At 46.4% G+C, this 26,501-nt stretch overlaps 1 protein-coding gene across 1 annotated transcript; it reads left to right on the forward strand.

Moving 5' to 3' along the window:
* The first annotated feature begins 919 nt into the window (after positions 1-919).
* Positions 920-26,001, forward strand: DNAJC25 (DnaJ heat shock protein family (Hsp40) member C25). The gene is made up of 4 exons (XM_075560315.1): positions 920-1,330; positions 16,006-16,158; positions 20,645-21,115; positions 24,813-26,001. Exons 1-4 carry the CDS (start codon positions 1,013-1,015, stop codon positions 24,933-24,935), a joined length of 1,065 nt encoding a protein of 354 aa, XP_075416430.1. The 5' UTR covers positions 920-1,012; the 3' UTR covers positions 24,936-26,001.
* The last annotated feature ends 500 nt before the right edge of the window (positions 26,002-26,501 follow it).

Here is a 26,501-nt window from a genome sequence, read left to right on the forward strand (position 1 = left end):
TTAAAGGGGATATATGTGGGGGCTCTTTCACTGGGTGCTTACATATTTATTATGGCATGTCCTCTTGCTGCATTGGCCCTTTAACCATCTTACCCGCGTAAGTAAAATAAGAAAATTACAGCAATCTTTATTAAGCAGAAGTATCAAAACGTGAAGCTATTATTTTTCAACACAGCCTCAATGTAGGTCTCACCCAAATGTGCACTGTGTGAACCCACATGCCCCTCCACAGCAGAAAGATGTAGCTGTCTGCTTTCTTAAAGAAATCCAGCCTGAGAGACCCCATGGGGCAGGTCTAGTCTGTTCTACAGGATTTCAGTGGACTCACTACATTCGGTGTGCTCGACGGTGGTATATATATCTGGTAGTCCCCACTAGGCTGGTAGTGCTACTGGCATGCTGCCAAGCATCTTACAACGTATAGGACATTCTCTCCACTTCTCATAGTGATCAGAGCCAAAATGCCTGCAGTACCGAGGCTGAGACATCCTGAGCCAGCTGTCCATGAACTTCGAAGGTCTTCTGCTGGCAGGCAGTGCTTGGACTTTTACGTTTGTCTTCCTTTCGCAAAGGCGACATATGGTTCGTGAGAGGGAAGTTTGATTAAAAAAAAGTCCCAGGCACAGACTTCTTGCAGCAGCGAACAGAATGACTAGGTAGGAGCCACCCTCCGTCGGCACCGGGCCGGCGGGATGCCGCGCTCTGCACACTCCGGCCGGGCCGGGCCACACCGCCGTGTCCCTGCAGCGCCTCGCACCCAGCGCGTCATCCGTGGGCGCCCCCCGCGCCCAGGTGCAGCCGCGGCCGGGAGCAGGAAGCAGCGGGAGGGCCGCGTGGGGCTCTCGGGCTCCTCCCCGCGCGCCGCCGCGCGGACGTGGTTGCGGCAGCCCCGCCCCTCGCGCCTGCGCGTTGGCGCCGCCCGCCGGCATGCCGCGGGGCCCGGGCCGGGGACGCGGGCGCGCCGCACGCTCGGGAGGGCCGCTCGGGTGGCCGAGCTGCCGTGGCGGCCGGGATGGCGCTGCTGTTCGCCCGGCGCGGGGAGGCGGACGCCGTGGGCGGCTGCTGGTGGGCCCTGCTGCCGCTGCTGCTGGCCAGGGCGGCGGGCGCCTTGCTGGAGGGGCTCTACTGCGGCGTGCGCGACTGCTACGAGGTGCTGGGGGTGAGCCGCGCGGCCGACAAGGCGGAGATCAAGCGGGCCTACCGCCAGCTGGCCCTGCGCTACCACCCGGACCGCTACCGGCCCGAGCCGGGCCTCGAGGGGCCCGGCGGCACGCTGCAGAGCGCGGAGGAGGCCTTCCTGCTGGTGGCCACGGCCTACGAGACCCTCAAGGTGAGCCTTGCGAGGGAAGGGCCCGGAGGGTCGGTTGCGGGCACCGCGTGGCGCCGCGCGCCCTGCCGCTGGTGCTCGGAGCGCGAGCCTGGGGGACCCCGGCTCTGTCCCCGCGCCCGTGCGCTGCCCGCACTACTACCCCCCACCCGCTGCCTTTCTTATCGCCGCCCTTTGACCAGGCTGGGAACCCGTGGCCGGCCTTGAAGGGGCAGCATGCGCCCTCCTCCTGCGCGTGTTGAATGGACCCGCGGTCCTGCCGCCCAACGTCTGCAAATATGACCCTCGCAAACTGCAGGACGGGGGAGAAGGGAACTCCCCTTTTACCGACCTCGGTGTCTCCGCCGAGCTTGATAATTCAGTACAGCGGCCACACACAACTCACAGGCCAGACTCAGAGTGAGGGAGTTTATTCGGGAAGTAACAGGTTACATGCAATTCAGGGTTAGGAAAGACCCAGTATACAGTTGTTTAACCAGGACAGTCTATTTTAAACTATGCTGACAGGCATGCCTCTCTTTGGCCCCAGGCCTGGCCTCTGCTCTGCCCGGGAAAGTGTTCCAAAGCTCTGTAGATAGTGCCCCTAAGCAACCCCATGCCTCCTTAGGCAGTGGAAGGTGCTCTGTCTGAAGGGGCTTAGCCTCCTCCCCTCCTCCCTTCACTTTTCTCCCCCCAGCCATTACAGTTGACAGTCACCACAGCCGTCGTTAAGAATCAGAAGTTTCTCTTTCCAGGGCCATTCTTTAAAGTCCTTGTTTCCATGAGTCTCCCTACACGAGGGGCATCTGGCCTTCAACAGCTTGAGCCTTATTCATATGAAGTGGAGCTCAGACATACCTCCTCTCTGACCTATCAATTCGGATACCACCCATCCTTCTGCTTGGGTTGACAATTACAATGATCACGTACAACTCACAGACTAGACCCACAATTTGGGGTTTATTACTGAAGGTCACAGGATCAGGAAAAGACTTAGGATACAATTCCCTGGTCAGGTCAGCCTGTTTTCTGCTATGCTGGCAGGCAGGCCTTACTCTGACCCTTGGCCCTTCAGCCCCTTGGGCTGACCTGGCCTCTGTCCTGCTCAACATGTTCCAAAACTCTCGGGCTCCTCTGAAGTCCACGTGGCACTGAAGGCACTGGTAAAAAACAAGGCCCCGGCAATTGATAGAAAACCAAGTGAAATGTTTTCAACAAGTGCATGCAGAGCTGGCGAAGTCCATTCATCTGTGCCCGGAAATTTAGAAGAGACGCACTCGATGTACCAGCTGGAGCACATCTGTATTCGTGCCCACTCCCAAAAGGTGATTCAACAAAATGCAGACGTTTCTGAACATCAAGTAAAGTTTTGCTGAAGAAAATTTAAAGACCCTGGACAGATGTGAGAAATTGAAGCCAGTTCAGAAGAGGATATACAATGGGGAATCTCGCTACTGATGTCATATGGATCTTAGCTAAAGAGAGTACTAGAGAGATAATCTACCTGTAGTTTATTGGCTGCACAGGTGTACAACTGCATAGATCATAGCATACCATGGATAACATTGTGAAGATTGGGAATTCTAGAACACTAAGTTGTGCTCATGTGGAAACTGTATAGACCAAGAGATGGTCCTTAAAACAAGGGGATCCTGTGTGCTTTAGTATCAAGAAAGATGTGCATCAGGGCCGCATTCTTAAAACTTATTTAAACTGTACGCTGAACAAGTAACCTGAGAAGACTGGATTGTATGAATAATAATACAGCATCAGGTTTAGAGGAAGACTCATAAGCAACCTGTAATATGCAGATGACGCCGTCTTGCTTGCTGAAGGTGAAGAGGATTTGAAACTCATAAAGGTAAAAATGAAAGTTGATACAGGACGGACTATAACTCAACACAAAGAAAACAGAAGTGCTCACAACTGGACCACTAAGCAGCACCATGACCACAGAGAAAATACTTAGGTTTTTAAGGCCTGGAGTTTACTTGGGTCCACAGTCAATGTCCATAGCAGCAGCAGTCAAATAAAATAAGATGACATATTGCATTGGTCAGATCTGTTGTAAAAGATCACTTTAAAGTTTTTTAAAAGGCTAACACAGATGCATGGGAGAGCTCAACAAAGAATACAAAAAACTGCTGTTTTGGCTGTTTTCTTTTGTTTGTTTGTTTTTCTTGTCCTACTGGATGGGAGCCAACAACCCTGCTCATGTGGCCCAGCTACACCCATACCTCCCGTAGCCCTACGAGGCCGGGTTATTACTCTACTCCTGTAAACACGATCATTGAGAGGTAGCGGTCAGCAGTTAAGCCAAACCTACCTTCACCTGTGCTACAGGAGAACACACACCCCATTCTGTATCGCACCTTGACCAGGAGACAGGTGGTGAGTGTCTGAGTACACACCAACATATAAATCATTAATTAAATGTAAATACATCAGCACAATGTCTTGGAGACAAAAGATCATTTCATTTCACACAAAGACACAAGATAGAGTGACTCAAACAAGTGACCAAAATATAGAGCCTGCCGACATATGTACAAACGTGCTTGACACAATGGACGCATGTGTGGATTGTGATAAGAGCTATAAGAGCTCCCAATAAAATGATATATTTATATATAGATATATATAGAGTCGGCAAACTTTTCTCACGAAATAACTAGCATTGGAGCTACCTGATAAAGACTTCTCATGAATTATACTTAAGGTATTTTCCAAAGCTTGAGAGGAAGACCAAGAGAGCTACAGATGATGTAAAAAGAAAGCACAGACAAACTAGAACAATTCAGAAAAAACATAAGCATAAACTGAAAAAATTAGAATGCTGACAAAAACAAGTAAAATTCCAGAAGATTCATATTAACAATTCAAAATCGATAACATATTAAAAGGGCAAAGAAGACCAAATCCATATGCTTGAGAATAAATCAGTAGCTCTTTCCCTGTCCCTGCCGAGCTGTGTGGAGCTCTGTGTGTTCAAGTTTGGGTCCCACCTGTACCCACCATGGCCGGGGAAGGCACTGCTGCTGAGGGGCATGGACGTTCACACTGCTTTACTAGAGGTGCTGAAGACCGCCCGCCCTCCTCCACCATGGCCTAGCACGTGGAAGTCACGCAACTGCCAATGCCTTAGACATGCGCCAAGCTCATCTTTGTGCTTGCATCCACCTGTGGATGTCCAGTGAGTGGAGGCCCTGTGTGCCGAGCACCACATCCACCTCATTTTGGTGGGTGACAACAAGAAACTAGGAGAGTGGGCAGGCCTCTGCACAACTGATAGAAAAGGAAAACCCCGGAAAGTGGTTGGTTGCAGTTGTGTGGTTGGTTGCAGTTGTGTGGTTGGTTGCAGTTGTGTGGTTGGTTGCAGTTGTGTGGTTGTTAAGGACTATTGCAAAGAATCTCAAGCCAAGGGTGTTATTGAAGACAACTTTAAATGCAAAACATGAGCAAATAAAACTTTACGAATTGTAAAAAAAAAAAATACAGAAAGAAAATCAATACTAATCTGCAAAAGGAACAACCTTCCACGAAAAACTAAAGAGTACTTTGGTGAGCGAACCATTCGGAATTCAAGATCTAGAAGTATTCAGAGTGAAACAAACGGACGAGATTGAAACTAGGGAACCAGGGCCATCCATTTTAGAAGGAAGACAATTTCAAAGCTAAAGGTTGGACCAGTGTAGGTACAGAGCGTGCAGTTCAGAGGAAATCAGGTAGAGCTCAGGAACCTGGGTGAAGGGGAGGCAATATCCGCTGAGAGGAGGCCAGAGAAATCACTGGAAGGAGGGCGAGAGTTATAGGCAAATATCTGAGGGGGATTGCACTGGAGGGTCTGAATGTAATGGCAGGAAAATGGGGCACAAAACTCAAGGGCACAGAGACCAGGCTTGCTTGTTGGGTGAAGACTGGGAAACTGAGCTCAGCCCTGTTCAGGTTTTCCGTGGCCAGGTCTGCCAGAGGAACAATGGTACGATTGAGGTATGCGCATCTTAGAATAATCAACCATTTGGTTAGGTTGGCTGCCTCTAAAGATTTCTGTCCTTAAAATGTCCCTCTGATATGTCAGCTGATAAAAAGCTAGATAATTTGTCCACTAGGAACAAGGAACGCTGGAAACAGTTCAAAGCTAGCAGGTCACGGCAGCTCCAGACGGACCCCTGCAGATGGAGCCGGAGGCCGGAGGAGTGTGCTGCAGCTTTCTTGCCTGAAAGTATTTACAGAGCTGACAGGGAGTAGAAATTAGCTGACGGATAAAGATGTTTGGTGATAGGCACCACCGAATTGGTCCTGATTCATAGTGACCCTGTGCCCAACGGAACAAAACACTGCCCAGTCCCATACCCTCTGGGCAGTTGTTAGGTGTGAGCCCATTGTGACAGCCTCTGTGTGACTCCTGTCTTCACCGAGCATCATGCCCTTCTCCAGGGATTTGCCTGAGGCCAGTTGAATGGTGTTTATGCCACAAGATAGACTCTGCTTCCATGTGAGGGCCTCTAGGACCTTGGTTTTTGTTTTTTTTTTTGGACCTTGGTTTTTAAACAGAAGTGTGAGCTCATTGAGGGGTCTTCTTTGGACAAGAAGTGCACAGGGCCCTTAGCTAGTCTGCAAAAAGCCAGGAACGCTGCCTCGCCGTGGATAAGATTGTGGTTCACCATGGGAGACATAGTTAAAGCAAATCGGGTGGTCTGATTTCATTTGTTATAATGGGAGTTGTGAAGAATTTGCCGGCGGTTTTAGTCTTGGACAGTGCAAACATCTAATGAAGTAGGGTCATCGGTCTGGAGGGCCTAGCTTTCCAGGATCCTCTTGCGATGGTGTCGGGGAGTCATCGTCTCACATGGGTCACAGTCTCCTGGTGGAAAAGGACTTGTGAGAGAAAGGAAGTCCAGGCTTTCTGCCGCAGGGAGGTCAGCGAAGAGAGGTAAGAGAGAGTGAAATAAAAATGAGGTGCAGACGTCTGAGCGGCTCAGGTACTGCCGCATCGGCATCGAGGCAGGAACTGCGGAGCTGAGACCCCAACGGGAAACTTTAAAGTTAGGAAAAAATTCCTCTGTTTGCTTTTTGTCGTACTTCTCTTTTCCCATGAAGACGAACAGGCAAGCCCTTTAAGAGTATACTTCACTGTGGACCCTGAAAAGAGTGCGGCCAGGGGACTGGGAAGACTACGTCCCCGGCGGCTGCCGTCCAGCCTTCTCAATCTCCCTGTCATGGAGACAGGGTGGGCTTGACTTCAGTCTTATAGAATGAGTAGGTCGTTTACGTCTGGAACACTAGCTAACAGAAAAGAGCTCTTTCTTGGAGGTTGGGATGACTTAATCACAAAGAATTGGAGCCAGGAGCCTTTTTTCCTCCACCCCCAGTTTCTGAATCGCCTCCTCAATTTCTTTCTTTATTGTCCGGTTCAAGCCTCTTAGTATGTGATTTTACTAGTGGATAATGATCTTAAAACCTATGGCCCATCATAATCTTACATTGGAATGCCACGAAACTTATCATACTTACTGACTTCCCAGTGCTGAGAATACGTGTGCGATCAAAATGGGAAGTACATTCGTGCAAACCTGGTGGATTTATGATGCTGAGATCTTGGTCCCATAAATGCCCGTTTCAGGGAGAGATTAAAATGGTGGTTCCAACAACATAAGTTACAGTGCTGTGGTTCAAGTTCTCCGGGTCAGACCACACCAGCAGAGGACTTGGATGCCCATCGGTGCTCCTTACCGGCTTAGTCGTGCCCAGGTGTGCTTGGAGGGACGGGGAAAGCAGAGCAGTAAGGGTCGCGGTGGAAGGCGGAAGCCACAGGGCGATGCTCTCACACAGCCACGCGTGGCTCACAGCACCAAGCAGCTACAGTTCTAGGTCTCAGGAGAGCTTCTGACAATCGTGCATTCTCACGCTGCTTTCGCATAGTCATCTGTTAGTGTGTTTGGTTCCTGAGTTTCAGGGAAGTCGTGGACTTTGGAAGTTACATTAATGGACAGCTACTCTCTCCGTCAACATTGGATCACAGAAGTGGAAAAATGTTGTCCTGTGGGTGTGTTTTGAAGGAGCTGGTGTTGCAGTGGGTTAAGTTGGGTGCTAACAAGAAGGTTGGTGGTTCCAATCCCCCAACCGCTCTGTGGGGAAAGGAGGAGGCGGTTTGCTTTGGAAAGCTTGACAGCCGCAGAAACACTGTGGAACCCTTCCCCGCCCCGGAGGCCAGGGGAGGACCCACTCAAGGGCAGCAGACTTGGTCTTGGTTTGAAGTACTTTTCTGTGGCTAGTAGCACTTAACACACCGCACTCAACCGTGTTCTTCGTTTTTCTGCACTATGTCCTTAGCACATCAAATAATAAATGGTTTTTAAATACAGATGTTCCTCTGGAGACAAATTCAGATGGAATCGAAATCAGAAGTGGATTTGATTTCTGACTTTCTGACCATTACATGACACATGCCTACGTTGCTGCTTCAGAGTTAATTGTAGTTTTGAGGAGTCAGATAAAGTAGAGTGGATGTATTACAAAAAAATATTTTTGCATGAGAGGAAAATTAACGCTGGTCCATCTTTAAGGAGAAAGCATGCTGTGGGGGGTTTAAGTGAGAACATTCATCTTAATATCCAGGTACACGCTGCAGGAGCGAAGAGGAATGGGGTAGAAATAGACAGGCGGTGCACATAGAGAAACTATGATGGTAAACATGGGCATGGTAAACAAGGTCACAGAGAAGCTTGTGGTAAGGGTCTCAGAACTAATGGCTGTCAAGAGCATTGCCTAATAAGTGGAAGGGTGTGGAGAGAGCCTTCTCCTTCACCTTGTCTTGGAAGGGAAGTGTCGATTTCTCATCAGACTGCTGATTCTTGTGACTCGCCTTTGACACTGGCGATCTTTGGCTGAAAACCTTCTGGCGTGTGCTTATTGTCCTGCTCCTTAGAGTAGTCTGTCACTCAGCTCTGTCTCCTGGTGCTGATAGAAAGGCTGAGGGAGGAGTCCCTAACAGTGAAAAGGTCACAGGCCCTGCCTTTCACCTCCTAACCAAAGCCGGGGAGATAGATACTTATTGTACGCTTGTTATTTATTTAAGTTGCATAATAAAAAGATACCTCTGAACTATTGCTGTACTGAAAGGAACAATGATTTCTTCTTGGCGGATTGGTGCTGTTTGAACTGGATCTAGAACCAATGAGGGACAGTTCTGATAAAGAGAACACTCATCAGCCAAAACAGGAAGCTTGAGCCAAGCGGGAAGTGTTCGCTGGCGAGGTATGCTAGTGAGTCAGTGTTTTCTCCACCAAGGACCACTTTTTAACATACATGTATGTGTAAAATAGACATTCGTATCGCTGGTTTTGTTTTCTAACTTTGATTTAGGTTTTACTGAGTCATTCAAATAATTGAGAATTCATAAAAATACTACCAAATGATGTAAATTTTGGTTACAGTTGTGATGTTGATAAACAGCCTAGTTAACGAAGGGATGGCCCATCAGCTGTTCCTACAATTCTGATTGGTCATGACTGTCTGAAATGTTAGTAAGAGTTTTTAGAACTTACCGGACTTTCGTGGAAGTGAGTGACATGATTGATGGTGGTTCTCCCCGGGGCCCCAAAGGGCCCAGCAGTCTGTGTGGTGCACTGGCGGTCTCTGCTGTGAGCGCCGCTGCTCTCCGGGTGGTTACGTACCAGAGTGTTCCCTTCTGGGTCTGTAACTACCTGGCACTGAAACGTCATCTGCCAGAAAGGAGCTGGTTCTAGCTGGACACTGAGTGCTTCATGTTCCCAAATAGCCTGTGCAGAATTATCGTGGTGAGTGGTGTTGACAACAGCACCAAGACTCCTATTTTATTCTTTGTAGACGTCCAGGGTCTACGTTCTTTGGAGGAGTCCGGGTGGCACGATGGGTAAGCCTGGCACTGCCATGGGAAATGGCAGCATTTTGAACTCACCCTGGCGATGCGCCCGCTGCTGTGAGCACGGTCCTTTCCTGGGAAAGCCTGTGGGCAGTTCGACTCTGTCCCCCGAGGGACACAATCGTGGGAGACCCCACCGCACACAGCAGTCACAAGTTACCTGTCTGAACAAGAATTGTTTGCATGACTGTTAGTTTTCCACAAGCTTTGTCTCTAACTAGTAAAATAGGTTACTCAGAGATCATCAAAAACACACACTACGTGAATAGATCATCTCTGGGCGCTCTAGCTTTCCATTAGAAATGGGTCCCACCGCCCAGTTTCAACATCTGCCACTGTTTCCCCCTGTGTCTTCTTCAACCCCATTTTCTTCCTACTCGCACTTTTTAATCTTAGTGAACGACAGCGTGGTCCTCATATGTGTTAGACAGGGTTCTCTAGAGAGATAGAACCAGATTGATGATAATTATATATATCAAACACAAGAAATGAACAGTTAAATTATAAAGCGGTACAAATGGCTCAGTACAACTCATTCCCGTGAGAGAGTTGTAAGACTGGCAGTCCTTCAAGTCTTGAGGGCTACCAGGTGGTCCTCTGTAGAGAGAGCTAGGCTATCCCAGCACAGGCAGCAAACACCAAGGCAGGTCACCAACTGTCAGCCAGGTCACCAACCGTCAGTCCCCAGCTCCAGAGATGTACATTCCAATTCTCTGGCGAGGCAAGTCTTAAAGGAACCTCAAATTACAGCGACACAGTCCACAGGTTAGGTGTCCCACAAATTGTGGCACAGAACAAATGGAGGCACAGAACAAGCAAGCCGCACACTGGTCCGATGATCAAAGAGCAAGAGACAAGAAAGGCAGGCTCACCGAGCCATTTATCTCTCTGCCCTTCAATTAATCCCACATGTGTTTATCGGCCAGGCTGGCACAATAAACTATCTCAATCTATCCCTTGCCAACCTGGCACCAGTACACAATTCTTTAGCCATATATCCTTATATAATTTCCGGACATTGATGAAATCACACTTGTACTTATCATCAATCATACATATAAATGAAAACACGGAGTCCAATTGTATCTGATATATCATACCTGAACAAAGGAAAGATATACAATAAGCACATAAAAAGAAAATACACTGACAATAACAAACCTTGCTTTTACAATTGATCATGTGATTGAAACTGATAGGTAGAACTACCTTCTATTACTACCCATTCTGTATTACCTTTGCCCTCAGCAAGCACCTCAGCTGGCTGTGGTTTTTGGCCTGGCGGGGTGACTCAGACCTTCATTCCTGAGGGGTCTGGGTCATTATAATTCCTGTCACGATTGGGTTGCTGTAATTTACCATTTACTTTAATCACAGGGCACAGTAACCCTAAGAGTCGGCCTATGGGATTTCCTGGATTCCAGACATATTCTTCTTTACCTCCATTATGTAGCACCAGTCCAATTTCTCCTTGGTAGTCAGGATCAATCACACTACTTAGTGACACCCTTCCTGACCTGTTGATCCAAAGGCAAGAGAAGCCCAAAGTGGCCAGGGGGCATTCTCAGCTGCCAGTTCAGTGGAATCCATGCTGTGTTTTCAGGTGGGAGAGTACCTTCCTTCTGGACCAGGACCTCCAGGCCTGAGGAACACAGGGTTGCTGGGACAGGAAGCAAAAATGCTGTAAGGGGATCACTAGGAGTAATAGTGAGTGGTGCCACTCCAGCTTCCACCCCTTGGTTCCTGGACCCATGAATTCTGGCTATTGGAGACACAGCACCATATATTGGCCTCTGGTTTAGAGCGTATACAGCTTCCTGGAGAACATTGCCCCAACCCCGCAAGTTGTTGCCACCAGGAGTGCTTCTAGAGAAATAAAACCATAAATATGGGCTTCTTAAATTGCCTCTCCAGCCTGACTAGTCTTAACACTAGTAATGTTACTTCAACACCCCATTCCTGGTACCAAAATGTGTTAGACAGGGTTCTCTAGAGAGATAAAACCAGATTGCTGATAGTTATATATATAGATATAGATAGATATATAATACAAGAAATGAACAGTTAAATTATAAAGCAGTACAAATGGCTCTGTGTGACTCACTCCCGTGAGAGAGTTGTGAGACACTAGCAGTCCTTCAAATCTTGAGGGCCACCAGGTGGGCCTCTGTAGAGAGAGCTAGGCTATCCCAGCACAGGCAGCAAACACCAAGGCAGGTCACCAACTGTCAGCCAGGTCACCAACCGTCAGTCCCCAGCTCCAGAGATGTACATTCCGATTCTCTGGCGAGGCAGGTCTTAAAGGAACCTCATATTACAGCGACACAGTTCACAGGTTAGGCATCCCACAGGTAGTGTAGCTTGCAAACTGAGGTACAGAACAAGCAAGGCAGCCGCACACTGATGATCTGATGATCAAAGAGCGAGAGACAAGTAAGGCAAGGCTCACCGAGCCATTTATCTCTCTGCCCTTCAATTAATCCCACATGTGTTTATCGGCCAGGCTGGCACAATAAACTAACTACCTCATCATGGTACAACCTTTGGTAGAAACTTGAGCATCATGCTCAACATCTCCTTTGATTCTTATATGCCTCATCGCCAAATCCTATTTCTTCTACTTGCGCTCTCAATTCTTTTTCTCCCTCATCGTTCTTTACTTTCACACTGCTTTCCTCCCAACGGTATACCTCTACTCTATGCTGTTGTTCACGACTTTAAAACATTTCTTCTTCGACCAGCACAGACCAAACACCCAGTAGCCTGGATGTGAAGCCTACAGCTCTGAACCAAACCTGCAGAGATAGCCACATGTACCCCTCCTCCCCGCATTTTCCCAGGACTCCAGCTTCACTGTGTCCAGCTTCTTTGCTGCCCCCAAATTCCACATCTTCTTGTGCTTCAAGATCTAGTTTTCATGTACTCTCTTCTCTGAATTTCATTGACAACGGTTCCAGGCAGAGTTAGCCATTTTATTTCTGTAGTACATTATATTGTGGTGTTTTGTTTTTGTTTGTTTGGTGTAATCTTCTACAGGTGGGATGGTTCTTGTGGCCAAGACATGATCTTTTTTGTCTTCTACTCTGTACTGGATTACAAGTTGGGCTATTGAACCACAGGTCAGTTCAAAGCCACCAGCTGCTCCAAGGGAGAAAGATGAGGCTTTCTACTCCTACGAATGTGCAATTTTAGAAACCAACAGGCCTGGGTTTTCTGTGTCCTATGAGGAGGGCCGCTCTGTTGGAATCAGCTTGATGGTAGTGAGTTTGGGTTTAGGTTTTGTATTCAACATGGGCCTGATGTCCAGCATACCTTATATAGTCGTGGATAAGCCGAGCTTTTCAGCACATTAAAAAAAAATCATTTTATTGGGGGCTCGTACAATTTTTATTCACCTTTTTAAGGCAGCTTTTGTGGTAAAATTAGGTGCCTTAACTGATATTTGGGTCAGCTTATATTCGAGTATGTAGGTAATTATTTCCCAAGTAGAAAACGACTGATTTTTAAAAGCTCAGGCGGCTGTGCAGATGATGGTGATACTGTTACTTGAAAGACAGAGGAGCATACCTGGCTTTTGAGCATGTTGGATTTGAGACATTGAGTTCTAGTTAGAAGACGTTCAGGAGAGTGTGAGAAATAGGGGCTGCAGGACCAACACGACGGACGGAGGCCTCACCAGCTCTGTAGGTAACGTGCCAAGCCGTGCAGCCTGAGAAGCCCGGGAGAGACGGGCGCCACTAGTGGGTTGGCAGTTCGGGGACGATCAAAGAAACTAGGAGCAGCTCATTGCCTCCTTTTTAGTAGGAGGCAGAATTTTGTGTTTGTTTTTTTTTTTTTAAGGGTGACTTGTAAATGTGTTTCCTTTGAAAAAAGGGTTAATAGACACTTTTAAGACTGAACAAAGTATTAGTCGGTTTTAATATTTTCTTGATTCCTGGGCTTTACCATCTTAAAATGGTTTCTACATTCTGTGCAATAAAAATTGTACTGTAAAACTGGCTGCAATATCAAATTATTGCAATTTGTTTATTAAGATCAAACAATTCATTTTCTCCTTCAAGGGCAAGAACCTAAGATACTTTTGCCTCTGGGGAGGTGGGGCGATAGTTTTGCTGAGAGGAGGCAAGGATTCAGTACTGTGGGTTTCCTCTTATTCACTTTTGATCTAGATACTGGTGGTTATGTTCCAGCCCTCCTGCCTATGCCCAAGAGGATTGGGAGTGGAGTGGACGCCAGCAGAAGCACCACTTACTCCTGTAGAGATTAGAAACCAGGCGCTCTTGCCCTGCTTACCGAGGCTCAGGACAGAGAGGAGGAAGAAACAAGTAGAAAGGTTTTGGTTTGGAAAGAAGTTGGAATCTCCTGACCCTGGGACCTTAAGATCCACAAAATTGCTGAAAGAAAAAGTACTACCTTATTGAAAGGTAAGCTATTCAACTGTTTTAAGGTTTAAGCTATTTTAGCCACATGAGAGCATATTTCCATAAACTATAAAATCATCCATTTCTACCAAGCTGATGGTTTGTGGTGACATAACCACCTATCTGGCCTTGCTGGTGAGTTGGGCACATGGGTGGCTGCAGAGATAGAAGCTTGTGGTAAAAGGCACACTTCTGACAGTTTCCTTCCTTTTTGAAGTGACTTCACGTGAATGCCAGGCACGGTGCCAGGCCGTGGGTGTGTAGGAATTGATGACTCCCCTTCCCTCCCCTCCCTGTTAGTTTCAGTGTGATAAGTGGTATGATCAATGCAGTTGGCGTGGTCGTGTGTGGGGGCGCTCACGAGGCTGAGGAGAACTGGCTGGGCCCTCCAGTTAGAGAGGAAGGGCTGGAGTTCTAGAAATTGCTATCTAAATGTTTGGCTTGGCAGAGGAGGAAGAAAGAGTGTGTGGGAGGTACCTCTGACTGGCAGGGAGAGTTTACCTTACTGTCAGTGGGGACACGGCGAGGGTGGGCACTCCAGGCCTACCTTAGTTCTAAGATGTGTGGGAGGGAAAGAAATAAGGTGTTAAAATCCGAATGTGTCCATCGAGCTCTAACTGAATCCCAGAAAGAAAGACGATACTTGTAATTCTGTCTTGTCTTCTGTGCTAACCTCCTGGGATCCTTGTGTTCTTTTCTGGGTCAATTGTAAGCCTTCGAGGTTACTAAAGATCGGATGTTTACTCAGGCCTATTAGAACTTGTAACTCGGACCAATTTATGCCAACCTTGAATTCTTTCTGAAGTGTGTTCTCTATGTCTCAGCCTAAAGATAATTTTCTAAATGATGGAGAGAAAGCTATAAACCCTAAAGTGAAGATTCTGGTTAAATAAATGCTAAGGAAGTGAGCGACCTTTGATCCCTGATCATGGCCCAAACAGTCACAATTGATGATTGACCCCGAGAACAAGGAACTGCCAGCTTTGACCCTGAAACTTCTGGGGAAATTAGGTAGATTGAAGAGTCAGTCAGAGGTAAAACAATAATGATAATTTAAACGTAATGAATGACTATCATTGAAAATGCTCTTAGTTAAAGTAAAACTTCTTCATCGAAAATATGTACTGATTTTAATGGATTCACAGGAGATTTTGTCATTAGCAAGCTCCTTCTTTTAATCAAAGAAACTGCATGTTAGAAGACGCAGAAGGAGCCCCACAGAGACTCCTGAGCTGTGTCTGCAAAGAAGCAAAGCAAACCAAACTCACTGCCCTTAAGTCAGTTCTGACTCATGTTGACCCTATCGTGACCAAATACGAGGTCTAGATTTTAAAATGCCTTTCGCTCGCATCTGCAGTTTTACGAATGCTGGATACTGCATCCTGGCAGGAACAGCTGTTTCACGTGTCTATGGAGAGGAAAACATTGGAACTACAAGTCTAGGATACAGAGCAAGCCGTGCCCACTTTAATACACTCTTTAGCCAATGCTGGGCAATAGAAGATTGCCCCCTAGAAGCTGCTCAGCGTTGAAGACAGGTTTAGGAAATGTTTTATTGGCGAGCATCATTTGAAGATGCTGTGATGCTTTCACCATGGTGATGGAAGTAGGGAAGGTCCGTCCATTCGTTGTTTTCTAACTGGTGGTGACTGTTAAAGTGTAGTACATGTTTGCGTTACGTCTGTATAGATTGGGCAATAGTGTATTTCAGAGCATTCTTATAAAATCATCCGGGCACACGTTACTATCTCGAGTTCATTAACAAACGAGAGTAAGGTTGAGAGCGGCCGAGCATGTTGCAGCGGGTCACAAAACTGTTCAGTGGAAGTGCTTCGATTTTGATCGGGGCTCCTTCCACTCCACTGCAGTGAACTTGATTGTTGAGATGAGTTTTATTTCCTCTCTGTAGGCACATCGTGGGCACCATCTGCATTTTTGCTGTTTTTATCATGACTGTAAACAGAAAACTTTGTTTTCAAGGCTGTTAACACATATGTACGAGACATGAATATTTTTATCAGCAGTTATTGAGAGTCTGTAGCAACCCGCTCTCCAGTTGTAGGAACACAGGACCCTCCTTAGAGCCGCTGATCTGGCTGGAGAACACGGTAATCGGCACCAAGGTGCTTTCGTTTTTCTCGAACTGCCGGCAGGACTCACGAGTCCGGGGAAGTGTGTGTTCGTGCATTCGATCTAACTGAAGTCCTAGGCACAACTGTGTGTCTCCGAAGTGATGGGGATTTTTCGGGGAGGTTCTTCCACTCGCCTTAGTGATTTTAAGATTAGGAAATCCTAGCTTTATCCTGGCAGATTCTAAATTACGGCAATTTCAGGAAATGTCTTCTGAAGATTGGACATTGTGTTATATCTTACAGGATGAAGACACACGGAAAGATTATGACTACATGCTGGACCACCCAGAAGAATACTACAGCCACTACTACCACTACTACAGCAGGCGGCTAGCCCCGAAAGTGGATGTCAGAGTTGTGATCCTGGTCAGCGTCTGTGCCATCTCAGTGTTCCAGGTACGTGTTGTTGCCTACATCCGGCTGTACGGGCACAGGTGCGGTACTACTCACAAAAACCGAACGCAGAGTAACATCTGCAAAATGTTAGATCCCACCAAGATTCATTTCCTGCGTTCGCAAGCATTCATTAGTCAATGAATTCAGTAGTAATGGAAGCTTTGTCAGTGGGCAATCTAGGAAATTGATGGGAGATGTCATTATATGCACGTAGCCAAAACAAAAAAAACAAACAAACGGACAACCTGATGTTTTTTCCTTGCCCCCCACCCCCCTTTTGTGTTTTCCACAGAACAGCCTGGGTGACCTTGAACTGCATCATCTCCTGTGCCATTGTAGACCTTTGGGTGATTGACCTGCTTTCTGAACTGATTTTTGAAATGTACTTGAACCGTTTTATTGAGCTAATTCACAGACCACACAACCCAGTGGTCTAAACATATTAAAAAGAGCTATGCAGTCCCCACCGCGCTCAGTTCAGAACACGTTCTCCTTTCTCAGACTCGTGGTCATTAGCGCCCCACCTCCCTGCCACAACCCCAGCACACTTAATCCAGCAGCCTCTAGGTCTCCCTCAAGGTCATCCAGGCAACACTGCCGCAGAGTGACGCCCTGGGGGTTTCCCACACTGGGAGCTGTTTGCAGGCGTAGCTGCTGGTGGCTGCAGACGTCCAGCCAGGACCGCAGCACAGCTAAATAGATGTACCTAAAACCCGACCTTTCTACTAGGGCCTGCCCAGTCCTCTTTGATGTGGCTACTCCTGAGCTCTCTTCCTGAGCTGTTCTCAAGGACGGCGTCCCCTCCCTGGGCGCTTCTCGAGCCCTCTGGACGTATTTCTGTACCCAGAGAAGCAGGCACACGCCTACGCAGAGCTTTCCTCTGCTGCACGAACCGTTTCCTCTGCCCAGAGCTCTCTTCTCACTTACTCTCTGCCTTGCTGGCTACCTAGCACAGTGATCCTTCGGTTGTGAATGGCTCCAACCTCAAAACTTTCAAAACTTTCCATTACTTGAACAGAAAATGCGAAAAAAATCTGCTCAGTATTTGTAACTGCTCAATAGTCCAATCGAAAATCCTACTGGAAAAGGTCTGTCCAGGCCTAGAGAGAGTCACGTGTTGTGACTCAGTGCGGAGGCAAAGGGGTGGTGACGGTGCATCCTCAGCGCCGTTCTTGCTCAGCCAACACATAGTGCTTGTGTTCGCGGCCTCAAACATTCAGCACTGCGCTCTTCGTGTGAAACGCTGGCACCACGGTGGCAGAGAGTGTTAACGGGACCAGCTGGAGCGCTAGGAGGAAACCCGAGCACCACGCGGAGTTACAGAAATCCTTGGTGGACGCCATACCCCACTGGGGCGGGGGGTGGATAACAGAACTGGAGGTGAAGGGACGCATTGGGCGGTGTAAGATAGGAAAAAAGAAATGCGAATAATATGGGATTTATTAAGGGTTCACAGAGTGGTGGGGTTGGGGAGGGAGGGAGGGAATAAAGAGGAGCTGACACCAAAGCTTTCCTCAAGTCGGAAGGAAAGGTTTTGAGAGTGAGGAGGGCAGCCTGTGTACATTCTTATATTATCTGTAGGCGCCCACAGTAAGTTGGTTAATTAGAGTTCATTAAAGAAAGGAGTCGTTGGGAGATTGGAATCGTGTTGCCAGCCTGTCCCATTTGGCAGCTAGCTACCCACAACATAGCTAAGTCAGCATTATCAACGTTTTTGGAGAAAAAATGTGAATAAAGCAACTAAAGTAGCAATAGATCTGAACTCATGAGCCAGAAGCGAAGAACTCAGACCAGCAAAGAGGAGGGAAAGTCGCTGTTCATCGGGACAAATCAGAAACACGTCTAAGGCGAGAGCACATCCAGGCTAGGGATGTGTGCAAAGGCGAGGCATCTGCCGAGTGATTTCATGAAGCTTTAGGGCGCAGAGCGGGTGCAGGGCAGGAGGGCTGGAAGCCAGCGGAGGCCGCGTGAGGCAGACGCACCGCGTGGCCAAGGGCCCAGGCAGCGACACGTCCTTGGCTGCGTCTGCTGAAGAGGTGGAGGCTGCTGAGGGTTTTGCCCCCCAGCCAGAGCTCCACGGTGGCAACCCCGGACTGTCTGGGAAATGCCCAGCAGGAAAAGATCTTCCGGGCCACGAGCTTCTGAAACACAGGATTCCTCTGGAGTTGAGTGGGAATATTCGTGGGGATTTTAAATCGAAGCCCGTGTTAGCATACCATTGTGAAAAAACATAGATTTTTCAACAACAAAACCTAATGAAAAGTAGGTTAAGTTTTATTTATGTTCTCCTGTTTGGATATTTAATGTACTTTATGAATTGTGTTCAGATTTTTTAGAGGGTATTCCACAACCCGGACTGTAAACTTTGTGTTAAAGTCCTGGAAAAATGAATTTATAAGTGTAACTTTGCGGCCTCAGAACCAATTATTTGCTTTTCTACTCTCCCCCCCCCCCCCCATTTCTTAACGGATACAAATAGGTTCAGTTCTCAAACTTTCATGTTTGAACACGATTTTGGAACAAAACCGAATTTGACCGCTGAGGTATTGCTGAGCTCTGATGTCAGCATAAAGTCAGCGCATCAGGGCAGTCTCCTTGGCCTTTCAGTTTAGGACTTTTCAACTTCTCCTTTTCTTTCCAAACCTTAAAGATGGCGACCTGTACTTTATTTCCTTGTTGAACGTTGAACGGCCCTGCCCTCCGCTAGCCTGGAAGGGCCCAGAGAGCAGTGGCCTAGGGCTAATTTGGGTCTTCCAGCCTTGCCCCCAGGAAGGGCACTGCAGGGTGCCAGTCTCCTGGCAGATTCCTTAGTAGTGATCTGGGGAAGAGCCGATGGGAAATCCTGTGAAACCACAGGCGTGGTCACGCCATCCACACAACCACCCTGTGACCTGGGGATAGTCAGTGGCATTTTGGCTCAGCTGCAGCTCAGGGTTTACTGGACTCACCTTGAGATGTCCCAACCTACAGCACACCTGGGCATTGTTCAGTTTGACGTTTTTGTGAGTGTGTTTGTGTATATCTATCTGTGTGTGTGTGTGTGTGTGTGTGTGTATCACAAAACATTTACCGTTTTAACACTTTTTTTCCTTTAAAAAATTATTTTATTTGGGGTTCATACGGCTCTGATCACAATGCATGCATACATCCACAGGTCAAGCACATTTGCACATGTGCTGATGTCATCTTTTTCTTTTTTTTAATTTAAATTTTATTTCATTGGGGGCTCTTACACCTCATCACAATCCATACATATATCCATTGTGTCAAACACATCTGTACATACGCTGTCATCATCTTTTTTTTGGTCATCTTTTAAAAAACATTTTCTTTCTACTTGAGCCCCTGGCATCAGCTTCTCCTTTCCCCCCTCCCCTTCCCCCATTCCCCCCTAACAATCTATAATTATTATTTTTTTCATGCTTTACACCGACTGCCATCCCATTTCACCCACCCTTCTGCTGCCCGTCCCTCTGAGATGGGGGTCACATGTTGATCATTGTGATCGGTTCCGCCCCCCACCCTTACCCTCCTAGTATCCCTGCTCCCCTTATTGGTCCTGAGGGTTTATCTTTTCTGGATTCCCTGTTTTTTTGTTTATGTTTTTAAAATCATTTTATTGGAGGCTCGTACAACTTATCACAATCCATACATCCATCTATTGTGTGTCAAGCACATTTGTACATTTGTTGCCCTCGTCATTCTCAAAACATTTGCTTTCTACTTGAGCCCTTGGTATCAGCTCCTCATTTTTTCCCCTCTCCCTGATTTTAACACTTTCTAAGCTACAATTCTGTGACCTTAAATTATCATGTACAACCATCAACACTATCCATTTCCAAACGTTTCTCGTCACCCTAAACAGAAACTTAGTGTCCCATATGTAACAATTCGCTATTCCCCCTCCTCCAGCTCCTGGTAACCCTAGTAAATTTTCGTCTCTGTATTTCCATGTTCTAGATAATTCATATAAGTCGGCTCACACGATATTTTCTTTTGACTTATTTTACTTGGTTTTCAAATAGGAGCCCTGGTGGTGGGCGTAGTGCCTTATGCTCTGTTCCGCTAACTGCTAGGTCCACACTTTGACACCCCCAACCGTGGGACGGGAGAAAGCCGGCTTTCTGCTCCCTTAGAGTACAGCCCCCGGGCCCTCCAGGACCGTTTCCTCTGCCCTGGGGTCGCCCCAATGGCAGTGGGAGATTTTGAGAATGCTTTCAAGGTTCATCCATGTCCGAGTATGTGTGAGAATTTCATTATTGTGCATCATGCATAGTGCACCACATTGTATTTGGAATTACTGCCATATTTGAATAGATTATCTGTTGATGGACATTGGACACTCGGGGAGGGAGCGGGGGTGTTCTTTGCACTGAGCTGTCGTTCTCATGGACCATCTCGGAGCGCTTGTTTGGAGTTCATCGGCGTGGGCTATTACTTCAGTGTAGGGATTCTTTAAATGACCCACTTCTCTCTGTCGTTCCAGTTTTTCAGCTGGTGGAATAGCTACAATAAGGCTGTCAACTACCTAGCCACTGTGCCTAAGTACCGGATCCCAGCTACAGAAATCGCCAAGCAACAAGGACTGCTAAAAAAAGCCAGAGAAAAAGGCAGAAATAAAAAGTCCAAAGAAGAAATGCGTAAAGAGGAGGAGAACATCATAAAGAACATTATAAAGAGTAAGATAGATATAAAGGGGGGCTATCAGAAGCCGCAAATCCGAGATCTTCTCCTGTTCCAGATTCTCTTGGCTCCTTTACACGTGGGCGCATACGTGGTCTGGTACTGCCGGTGGATATATCACTTTAACATCAAAGGCGAGGAATACGGCGAGGAAGAGAGACTGTATATTATACGTAAGTTCATGAAGATGTCAAAGTCTCAGTTTGACAGCCTGGAAGACCATCAGAAAGAAACGTTCCTGAAACGGGAGCTCTGGAGAAAGGAGAATTACGAGGTGAGTGGCCTCGGCGGGGGCTGGACACGGACTCCTCCCTGCAGCAAAGGGAGGGATCTTACAGGGCCCCTCCCCCAGGTGCTTCCATGTCACAACTCCAAGAGATAAACAATGACCTTCTTTTCCTAAAAAAACAGCTTTGTTGTGAATTAGGTGGGGGGCGTACATATCAGATCCCTGTTTCTGTGTTCCAGAACTTTAAATAACCTTCCCAAGAGCTTTTCTTGCTGCCCCCTTTGTCAGATAGCTGATCTTCCTCTTCACCAGGTGGACGCCTCTCAGTCTCCCGCCCTTCTCTTCCCTCCACTTGTCCCCATCAAAGGCCGTTTCTTTTTGTACCATAAGCTCGGTCTGAATTTCTAAAACAGTAACAGTGGCCTCAGGAGCATTTGTCCTTTGGGGTTTGAAGACCGTCACTTAGCACTTCATCCTCCAAGTCATCAATCTGCTGTTTTGAGGTGTTGCAGAGTTTTATCAGAAATAATGACCTTTTATTGAAAAGATGCCTATATTTGCTGGTAGGATAGTGGACTAACCTATTAAATTGTCTTTTTAAAGAATGAATTTTACAGTACCTTAATTGACTACTTCTGAAGAAAATTAAGAGTCTAGCCCTATCCAGGTGTTCCCACAACTCAGTTGATGTACTAACGAAAACTTGGTTTTCCCTAAGTGTTCTTCCAGTTGTATTATTACCTTGTGATAGAAATCAGAAAACCGAAAGAGAAAACGTGCTCAGCATGTCTGAAACGGGAAGAACTCCAATAACAATAAATCTAAGCTTGGAGCTGCAGATTGAAAGTGTCTCTGGGACAGACTGTTGAATGACGCAGGAAGCATCAGGGAAGAAGGAAGATCACAGCCTCGCGGTGCCAGAAGATGGACCAGTCGACATCCCACCGTCTCAGGAGGTAGCGTCTGAGCAAGCGCTAGTGTGCTGAGGAAGACTGTCCAGCTGTATGCAATGTGTGAGCCAAAAACAAGCCTCCAGGAATTGCTGGAATACCACGTGAACTGTTTCAGCAAGCTGCCGCAGCACTGGAAGCACTTAGCCATCTGTGCCAGGAAGTTTGGAAGACAGCTCCTTGGCCAGCTGCCTGGAAGAGATCCGTGTCTGTGTCCATTCCAAAGAAAGGTGAATGCTCAAACGATAGAACAGTATCCGTGATCGCGCATGCAAGTAAAATTTTGCTTAAGATCCTCCAACAACGGTTGTAGCGGTCCATTGACAGGGAACGTCTAGACATTTAAGCTGGATTCAGAAGAGGACGTCGAACAAGGGCTATCGTTGCTAATGTCAGATGGATCTTGACTGAAAGCAGAGGATACCAGAAAGATGTTTGGTTGTGTTTTATGGACCACGCAAAGGCATTTGACTGTGTGGGCCATAATGAATTATGGATAACCTTGAGAAGAATGGGAATTCCTGAACACTTCATTGTACCCACGTCGATCTTGTTAGGGATCAAGAGTCAGTTGTGCAAACAGAACAAAGGCATACTGCCTGGTTTAAAATCAGGAAAGGGGCGTGCAAGAGGGCTGTATCCTCTCACCGTACTCGTTCAGTCTGTACACTGAGCAAATGATGAGAGGAGCTGGATTGGATGAAGAAGAATGTGGCATCAGGATTGGAGGAAGGCTCATTAACATCCTTCAATATGCAGCTGACACAAGATGACACTTTCGCTTGCTGAAAGTGAGGAGAACTCGAAGCACTTACTGATGAAGATCAAGGATCCTACCCGTTCTGTGTGGATTAGGACTCGATGTCAAGAGGACCAAAATCCTCACACTGGACCAATAGGCAACATCATAATACACAGAACAAAGATTGGAATTGTCAAGGATTTTGTCTTGCTTGGATCCACAGCCCTCGTGGAAGCAGCAGTCATCAGAAGATGTGTTGTATTAGGTAACTGCTGCAGAAAGACCTCTTCAGAGTGTGGAAAACAAGGGTGTTCCTTTGAGGACTAAGGTGCACAAGACCCAAGCCTGGTCTTCTCCATCGCCTCGTATGCATGTGAAAGTTGGACATTGAATAAAGAAGATGAAAGAAGAATTGATGCATTTGGATTGTGGTGCTGGGGAAGATGATTGAAAGCACTGCTAACAGGACAAACAGCTGTCGTGGAAGAAGCACGGACTTTGTGCTCCTTAGAGGCAAGGATGGCAAAACTTCATCTCACAGACTGGACATGTTGTCAGGAGAGACCAGTCCCTGGAGAAGGACCTCCTGTGTGGTGCCGCAGAGGGGCAGCGAAGGAGAGGCAGGCCCTCACGGAGATGGACGGACCCAGTGGCGGCAACAGTGAGCTCAGGCACAGGGACAGTTGTGAGGACGTTGCAGGCCTAGGGTCGCGAGGGATCGAAACTGCCTCTGGCACCTAACACGACCACGTCGAAAATTTCAAAAACCTGTTGAACAGGCAGAATTAGAGAAACTGTTGCATTGTTCATTTCAAAATAAAGGAACACAAAGTCTTCTGTTAATTAACCTCTTAGGGGCTTCAAAAAAGTTCATGGAAAATGGAATAAAAAGAAGGGAGTATTCCCATGACCTTTTTGAAGTACCCTCATATATTTGGAAGTTACGTTTCTTTTACTGTGAGTTTAATTGACTGACTGCAGTGCCCGGATGTTGGCGCTTTCACAGACTGTCTGCTCAGCTCTCAGCACAAAAGTCCTGAGAGACGCCCAGCTACCCACCACAGCCAGAAGGCCCAGTAGTCTCTAGGCAGAGCTCCTTGGTTAGTAAAATAAAGTTCAAGCATAGAGAGATCTTAAGATTAATGTGATGGTTATTAGTTGTTTAAGGTTTAGCTTCAGAGGCAGTCCTTCTTCCACGTGCTGTTTCAGTCAGAATTATGTTTGAGTAAGTTAATTTCTGGGGAGCTGCCGGACTGCGTTGGCAACTCAATCTGTTCATCTTGTCAGCATCACTGGGCAAAGGAGAGCAGCATGCTGACAGCCCGGCGAGCCGGACGCTTGTCTCTTCAAGGAGGCTGAGCAGCCCCAGCCACAGACGCGCCTGCGTTCGAATGTCAGTAGGACGTGACTCTGCTCATGGCTTCCTAGTACTTGGAAATCGTTTCTTTTTAAAATTTCATGTGGCTGTAAATTGTAAAATTGGCTATAAAACTTTTCTGTGTAAATTTAATTGACATCTGCTAAAAGTTAGAGGTATGAGAATGTTCTTTGTTCTTGTATGATTTATTTAAACTTCAAAAACGTTAATAAAAATATTTTTAAAAACAATTATCTCTGGAGATGAAAGTAGATAAAAATTTGCTTTAGAGACACATATGGAAGGCCAGTTTGTTTCTTGGCTAAGATGAACAAATACAGTGAAATTCATAGAATATCGTGCTTTTTAAAAAAGTGTTGATTCTTTAATAATGGACTAGTTGTTGAAAAGGGAGCGTTTTATATGAATTCAGTGAGGAAGGGACTATATCCCTAGTATATAGGGAACCAATACCAACACATGACTAGTTACTGTACAAGTTGGGTTTTTTAAAACTGAATGCCAGAATGCTTGCTTGTTTAGCTTTTTCCAGTGAACAGTCTTTCGAAGACAAATCAATATATTAATAGAAAACTTTACCTAAAATTAGGTTTTTAAAATCTACACCATAAAACTAATGGCATAATGTTTCTTTTTGGGTTGTAAAGTCGTTGGTGTTATCTTTACTGACAGGTCTACAAGCAGGAACAAGAGGAGGAACTGAAGAAAAAATTGGCAAATGACCCGAGATGGAAGCGATACAGAAGATGGATGAAGAATGAAGGGCCTGGTCGGCTGACGTTTGCAGATGACTGAAGATTACCGAGCGCTACTGTGGCACGCCAAGATTGAGATTTTATTTTCCTGAGTTATTTTAGAAATGTATCAGTTGCTCCTTAGCAGTAATGAAAATTCTTCATGTATTTGATTAAACAGAATAATGTAGGAACTTAGACTTTCCCTTAAAACTTTATACGGAAGACATTTATGATTGTTCAATTTTTATAATCTTATTTGTGGGTTTTGTTAAGAGACTTGCCATGAAGATTTACTTGTTGCCATTTACGACTTTATACGTTAGAAGAGCTGACATGGAAATTTATTAGATACCATTTGAAATTTTGTTTAAATGCTTCCTCTTCGAGAATGGTTTCCTTCTTTGTTATAGTGCTACATTTTTCGGCTTTCATGGCCCCTTTATATTTTCCCCGACAGACCACAGAATTCCAACAGCATTTGATGACATCACCTGTCTTTGTAGACACGGTTTTCTTCAGCAGAACAATTCACCGGTGCCGTCTTCATTACACTCAGTATAAGACTGAATTACCGTCTCAACAGATCTCTCCAGGAGAGTCTTCTGCTGAAAGGTGTTTATCGTCGCCCCTCACCCCTGCCATCATGATCTCCTTAATGAGGTCCGAGACTCTCCAGGAGAGTGCGTCCCGTGTGTCCTTGTAGGATGTCCTGATCACAGTCATTCTGGGACTGCCATTCTACCCTCAAGCATTTCTCCACAGGGGGCCTTGCCAAAGGACCTTTGGCATCATAGTATTTTTTAAAAATATAATTGAAAAAATAATGACAGGGCAGAAGGAGTGAACGGAAAATGTGCTCCTGTATTATGAAGTCGTTGAGTGAGGAGAAGTCCAAGTGAACATGGAAGCATTTACATGCATTGAACCAGGACGAAGAGGTGCATGGCTCTGGGCTGTTCTATGGGTCAGTGAGAGATCAATGTTTTATAGATAGGTCGAAGTGAAACTCTGCATATGATTTGACTCATATACTGAAGTATCAATAAGCATTCATGGTAGGAAATCAATACTCCTGTTATGGGATTTATTCCATTGCTTTATGTTAATAAAATTATTGCAATACATCACAGTTTTGTTGGTTTGACATTATAAATCAAAGATTAATATATTGCCTTTTAAATGTATTTTTAAAGGTTAGTATATTATAGTAGATATGCAGTCTTTGTCTAGCTGAAATAAGTTACTTTCTCCCCCCCCCCCCCGTGCCCACACGTATGATGTGCCCAGTGAGCCCAGGCACACGATAACGAGGCATTGGTGGGTTGTGCAGTTGGTGGAAACATTTATTACAAGCTTGACATGCGTGCAGTTACTGTGGTCCTTTCAAGAGCTCAGCCCTCAGATTTAAAATCTACAGAGGCTGGAAGTCCGCATTCTGCCCTTGCTAATATAACCACAAATCCGGGGCAAGTTATTTTATATGGGACCGAGAGCCTCCCTTGCCTCAGTTTTAAAGTTGAGAAGGAGTTTGTCCCAAGTACTAGGGTCCTCTGCTGTGGCTGTCAAATTCTGAAGTGACCGCTTCCCCATATTTCTGTAAACTTTAGATGGGTGTGTCTTATGC

This window comes from Tenrec ecaudatus, chromosome 10 (assembly GCF_050624435.1).
Source record: "Tenrec ecaudatus isolate mTenEca1 chromosome 10, mTenEca1.hap1, whole genome shotgun sequence".
Classification (NCBI taxonomy): domain Eukaryota; kingdom Metazoa; phylum Chordata; class Mammalia; order Afrosoricida; family Tenrecidae; genus Tenrec; species Tenrec ecaudatus.

Excerpts from the sequence above, each read along its gene's own strand:
- DNAJC25 (XM_075560315.1), top strand. The coding sequence starts at position 1,013 with ATGGCGCTGCTGTTCGCCCGGCGCGGGGAGGCGGACGCCGTGGGCGGC. Across the intron at positions 1,331-16,005 it reads CGGCCTACGAGACCCTCAAG|GATGAAGACACACGGAAAGA; the intron begins GTGAGCCTTGCG and ends TATATCTTACAG. Across the intron at positions 21,116-24,812 it reads GGAGAAAGGAGAATTACGAG|GTCTACAAGCAGGAACAAGA; the intron begins GTGAGTGGCCTC and ends CTTTACTGACAG.